The sequence below is a fragment of the Echinops telfairi genome, unplaced genomic scaffold, assembly GCF_000313985.2.
Source record: "Echinops telfairi isolate 266 unplaced genomic scaffold, ASM31398v2 ScPeMD7_7424;HRSCAF=8462, whole genome shotgun sequence".
Classification (NCBI taxonomy): Eukaryota; Metazoa; Chordata; class Mammalia; order Afrosoricida; family Tenrecidae; genus Echinops; species Echinops telfairi.
This window is the reverse complement of record NW_022111324.1, coordinates 52104884-52110771: the sequence shown is the minus strand read 5'-3', so window position 1 is coordinate 52110771 and position 5888 is coordinate 52104884. Positions and strand designations below refer to the sequence as shown.

At 58.7% G+C, this 5888-nt stretch overlaps 1 protein-coding gene across 1 annotated transcript; it reads right to left on the bottom strand.

Annotated features, from left to right (window-relative positions):
• Positions 1–1188: 1188 nt before the first annotated feature.
• Positions 1189–5625, bottom strand: RASSF5 (Ras association domain family member 5). Its single transcript, XM_004700120.4, has 3 exons — positions 5307–5625; positions 4767–4882; positions 1189–3205 (listed from the first exon to the last, which is right to left on the bottom strand). The coding sequence occupies exons 1-3, from the start codon at positions 5623–5625 to the stop codon at positions 3053–3055; spliced, it is 588 nt and encodes a 195-aa protein (XP_004700177.3). The 3' UTR covers positions 1189–3052.
• Positions 5626–5888: the final 263 nt, after the last annotated feature.

Below are 5888 nucleotides of genomic sequence, written 5' to 3'. Positions count from 1 at the left end.
CCACCAGTCCACAGTGCCACCAGTCACACTCACAGAGTGCTTCTTAGAAGCGAGAATGGTGAGACTCAGAGACGTGCCGACTTTGGACAGGTCATCAGGCAGGAGCGTGGCTGGAAAGGGCCAGGGCTGGTCAAACCAGGGCTAGCAGGAAGGGAAGCCCAGACCCACACCACAGCAGTGGCCTGGACACGGTGCAGGACCATTGTATTGTACCGGAAGTCGCCACGAGTCAGTCAGACAGCCAGACGGCGGGCAGCAGTGATGAAGTGGGGTCTTCATGTGAACGCTCTCCTAGAGGAACTGGAGGTCCACGTGGTCAGGGCTTGCCCCGTTAGTCCCTGCTGCACACACGCCAGTCAGTCGCGGGCTGGGTGACGGTGGGCAGCCGCGGTTTCACCCAGAGCACTGCGATCACATTGCTGCTGGGCCGAGCTTCGGGCACTGTCCAGTCATGGCGACACCTAGGCAGTCCTCGTCCCTCTCCCCTGGCGCACAGCAGCCTGGGCAGGCGTGGTGCTTTTCCCGCCCGGGTGGCCACGTCACCTACAACAGCTCTGGTTTATTCATTCACGTGGCAACCGTTCGAACTTCAAGGAAAAGCAGAAACTGGTTCATTTCCAGGCTTTGGCAAGACTCTTGGAGGTCTAGGTGAACACGTTACAGGTGTGCTGCCCTCTCCCATGTGGAGTCAGCTGCTGACTGACCGAGCCCCTGGGCGCTGTACTACGCAGGTATGCTCTATTCTGGCAGGAAAGTGGGGATCCCATGCTGCTGACTTGGACGGGGCTCGTTCCAGGATTACTGAGGTGGCCTGGGCGTCCGAGATGCTGATGTGGGGCTAGCCCTCTTCCCCCAGGTGAGGTGACTTCAGCCCTCAGAGGTGAATCCTCCCGATCCTTTCAAACGTAATCCCCAAAGAATCTTTGCTCCTGGGTCTGTGGGCTCGGCTTCTAGGAAACTGACCTGGCTCCGTCTCCAGTCCCTTCGGGCTCCGGCTCTGTGGAGATAAAGAACAGCTAGCTGCCGAGGCGACACCCGCCACCCCCCAATATGTGGGCAGGACTGCTGACCAGCAAAGAGCCCGGCTGCCTCAAAGCACGTGTGCCCTCCTTGCTCTGCTCTTGTCCCCACCCACCCCCACCCTCACCCCGATTTCCATAGATGAGTAAGAAGTCTCCAGAACAAATCATTTTTTCAACAAGCTTTTAATACGTTGTTTCTTTTAAACCCATATAAGAAAGACACTTAAAAAGAAGGTATCCTCAAACCAAATGGCCCGCCGTGCCACACAACCTTGGAAGGCACTACCAGCAGCGGCGCAGCCTGCCTCTGGGAGGGGAGGGGGCTCCTTCGCACCGTAAGCAGAGGTCCGGGGTCCACCTGTGCCTTAGGCAGACTCGGGCCCCTCAACTCTCTTACTTCATCACACACCCTAATATCTTTATATATAACTATATAACTCGACACGTGGATATATTTCTCGCTCCACACACATACTTGACTTTTTCCTTCTGAAAAATACAGCGGCCGCCCCGTTGGAGGGGGTCCTCAGCAGCATTCACAGCACGGGCAGCAGGAGCCAGGCCTGGGGACATGCAGGATGAGGCGGGGAGGAAGGACTCTCCCTAAGGCCGAGCTGATGGCGCTGGCAGAGAAGCGGGGTTTCTGTGGCCTGAAGAGGTTTCCGAGCTGCTGGCCTGTCTTGCTTTGGCAGCTCCGAAGACGGGGGTCAGCGGTCCTTCCATGAAGAGGGCCTCGGGCGGGGACCGTTCTGAGGGAAGGGTCCCCACGGAGGCTGGGGCTTGAGAAGTCAGAGGACAGCAAAGTCATGGTCTCTCAGGGTGACCTGGAAAACCGCAAGCCCGCTCTCTGCTCAGGAGTCTCTGCAGTCTTGGCGACTTCCTTGAAGAATGTGGTTCATTGCTGTTTTAAGCCTGAGCTGACACCCGGGAGCCAGGCGTGAGCGCAGCCAGCAATCCGAGGCACCCTGTCCGCAAGGTCTGGCACCTACTCCTCGGGGAGGGCCCTCCTGGCCTGTCTCCCACATATGGAAGCTGGCTGTCTGTCCACAGCCCGGCCGGAGCAGGCCAGCATCTGAGCTTCCATCAAACACCCTGCTCTGTCTCCGAAAACAAAAAAGGCACTGAGGTCAAAGGGGAGTCTGGGCCGATGGCGCGGCCGGCCGGGAGCTTGGGAACAGAAAGGACTACACATGGGCAAGCCGGAGGGTGGCCTCTTTCATCTAGGCAGCTCCTGGGGCAGCCCAAAAGCACCCAGAGGCCCCGCTGTCACTGGGGGGACGCTGACTGTGGTTTTGGCTTCCTCCAACTGCCTGATTTCCTTACTCAGCAGGAGACTTTGAACTTGGTAAACAGTTCCCCTTGGTGGAAAACACAAGATGATGGCAACAGTGAATTCAAACTTAAGAACGAGCAGGTTGTTGACAGGCGTGAACAGGTACGGTACCTACACGGACGTAAGCCTTTGGATTTACAGGGCACAGGCTCTTGGCTGTGGCATCTCTGTGCCACCCTCAGCTTTGGGGCGCCTTCCCCTGAGCATCCGGCCAGAGAGGAGCCATCCTTTCACGAGCATGACCTGCTTTCAGGGCTAAGCTGAGACCCGCGAATGGAGCAGGCTCCAGCTCTTGACCCAGAAATAACGGGGGGCAGTGAGTAAGACGCACGAGAGAGAATGAAAGCCTGAGCCCAGACAGGGAGCCCTAAAACCTCCGTCCGTCCTGTGCCAGCTAGGGTGACAGGCTCCAGTTAGGTGACAAGAGAGGCAGCTGTTTGGTTGGTGAAAGGCTTGCAGATTGAGAGAGGACAGTGGCGAAGGCGGATCTTTTAACAGGAGTTCGAATCCCTGGGGAAGGGGGTGACACCCCCACACACAGACAGCTGTCCCCCAGGGAGATTGTGCCACGTCTGGAGCTGCTGCGGGGCGAGCACACAACGCGCCCGCCAGAGGCGTCCTGAGAAAAGTGTCCGTGGCAAAATAATAATAATAAAAATAAATCGGAGGGCGTCAGGAGGAGAGGGTGCAGGACCGGTTACCCAGGTTTGCCCTGGGATTCCCTTAAGGCCTCCTCCAGTTTCTGCCTAAACTTGTTGTATTTCTTCTGCACTTGCTGGAGTTTGTCCTGCTCCTCTTTCTCCAGTATCGTGAGGAAGTTCTGGAGCTCCGGGATGGAGAACGCGTCCCACTGTGAGGCAAGAGGGATAAGGCGGGGTGGGGGGCACAAGAGAGGAGACAGGTTAGAAGCTGATGTGACCTGAGGGCCTGGCTGCCTCCCTCTGCACCACCCGGCTCACACCCGAGATTCCTGCAGTCTGCTGCTGCGTGTGGCTGTCCAGCCAGCTCACAGGGAGCACAGTGCATGTGACAGCGAAGTGTCCCATGTACTTTCTAAGCTGTACCTTTACTGTTACCAGGCCATTCTCATGTGGAGCCTTTCTCCGGGTGGGCTGGAACCGCCAACCTTTCAGTGAGTGGCCAAGCACTTAACCACTGTGCCACCAGAGCTCCTTTTGCTACTGAAGACTCTGGGTGACCTGGAAGGGTGGGGAAGAACTGGGCCTAGGGGCTGCCTCCTTTCTCCCCCCCCCTGCTCCTGAGGAGGCAGGCGTAATGAGTGCTCCCTGGGGTTTACATTCCCGGCATTAGGCGTTTCAGCAAGAGAAACCCTGGCATCTTGTGGCTGTGCGTTGGAGAACTGATGTAAGTGTTCCCTGCAGCAGCTGAGATGTTGACAGCAGTCCTGGGAAGCTCCCAGCCTGTCCCTGTGGTCTGCTTCAGGGTGATCAGCACCAGGCCCCCAACCTGCACACCCTGAAGGGCTGGGGGCTGGAGCGCAGGACCTGGACACAGGAGACCTGTGTCTCACGTCACTCAGGCTTCCCGGCCCTTGCCTTCTCATGTGCTGTGGGCCTGGTGTCCCACCGCCCAGGGCCACCAGGGGCAACAATGGAGAGAACCCAACCGGGACTGTTTTGGAAGCTGGCCCGGCTCTGGCTGTCTTCTCCCTCCCTGGCAGATCCAGCAGCAGCCAGGGCCTCCCAGGCTTTTAGCTCAAAGGAGCATGAGGTCAGTCAGGTATAACCTGCACACTGCAACAGCGAGTCAGCTTTGCTGGCAGGTGGCTGGGACAGCAACAGAACTAGCACCCAGGGGCCAAGCCCTGGCCGTGTGATCAAACCCTATCAATGGAGTGCTTTTTCCAAACAAGGGCTCCCACCGATTCCAACACAAGGCAGATGATTCCCCCAAGTCCCCACAGTGACCCTGCTGTGTGAGTGGTGCTGGGCTGAGGCGCTGCCCAGGGAGCCCTGCCCCACGGGCAGTCTGCTTTCACCCCAGTTCAAACCTGCAGCACTGGACACCGTGTAGGCCCCTGCCCCTGGGGGAGGCAGCTGCTTTGCAGAATGGGAGAAGGGTATCAGGAAAGGACCCCCACCCAGTGGCCTCTTGAGGTGGCGCCTGGCAGGCTATGCCCTATCCTGCAGCAGAAACAGCTGAGCCTGGACACAGGGTCTTTCTCGGGCTGCCTCCACGCTGAGCCTTCAGCAGTAAGATGCATCAGGTCCAGTCTCCATGGGCTCGACAGATAGGTCCTGATTCGCTACCCCAGGTGTGTACAGCCCCGCCTTACAGGAACCTTCTGGACCAGCTCTCACCCCGCTCTGCCTTCCCAGAGCCACTCCGGCTGCTTTCCCAGTGTGCCCCAGGGCTGGCCTGTGCCTGCGACCTGAGGGTCCCAGACTCACCTCCACCTCCCCTGTTTCGTTCTCTTTCAGCACAAAACTGAGGACCTCCGTGTCAGGGCCGGCGAGCAAGCGCAGGTGGAGGGGGCAGTCGGCCACGGAGAGTTTCTGGAAGAGCACTGCAGACCAAGAGAGGGGGCTGGGAGCCGGGCTGGGAGCCTGCCTAGGGAAGGGGGAGGTGGGGGTGCCTGGGGCCGGTGGGGCGGGGCAGCTACAGCCTGCAGTGGCCATTCTCTCAGCCTAATGAAATACACCTGACAAGAAGTCCAGCAAGACCCCTTTGCTCAGAGTTTAAATTCCCGATCACAACAATTCCCAATAGATCAGGCAGGGCAGATTCTCCCCATTACACAGATTTGGAAACGGGGTTTCCCAAAGTCCTGGATGGGATGAGCAGGCGCCCAGTGTCTGTGTGGGGCCGAGTGCCGTGTGGACAACTGACCCCGGGAGCACCCACTCCTCCCAGGCACACGTGGCCATGGCTTCTGTGGACCTAGGCCGAGGCAGGGAAGGTAGCTCCTGGCTGGGAGCTTGCTCTCATACCTTGCCCATCCTTGTGTATCCGCTTAAAAAGTGCAAACTTCTGGGGATTGTCCACGACCATGAACTTCTTGAGCAGCCCCTGGATGACCTCGCTGACCGTGGTGGTGCTGCTGATATGCAGCTGCTTGATGGCATCGAGCGGCAGGTAGAAGGACGTCCGCTTGTCCGTGGTGGCTGCCAAGTTCACCTCCTTGATGGCGTCGTAGATGGACTGGGGCCGGATCCCGGCCGGCACTGTCACCGGCCGCCGCAGCTTCAAGTGCACTTTGATGAAACCCGTGTAGGTGCCGTCTTCGCTCTGCCAGGGGAAGGGGTCCATGGGGTCGGGGCTGGGTTCATCTTACCTGACCACCTCTAGCCCTCCCGCCCAGTGCCCTTGGGACTGAAGAGCCGTTCCTAGTGTAGACTGCCATCCCAGTGAGCTCCACCCCCTTTCTTCCTGCCTCAGGCACACCTGTACAGGGTTTATTGCCTGCCCTTGTCTGGAGAGGGACCTCAGGGGGAAGGGGACAATACAAAGGCTTTGGGGGTGTGAACCAATGGGTCCTGAAGGTGGAGAGAGACCCTATTGCCCCCAGGGGG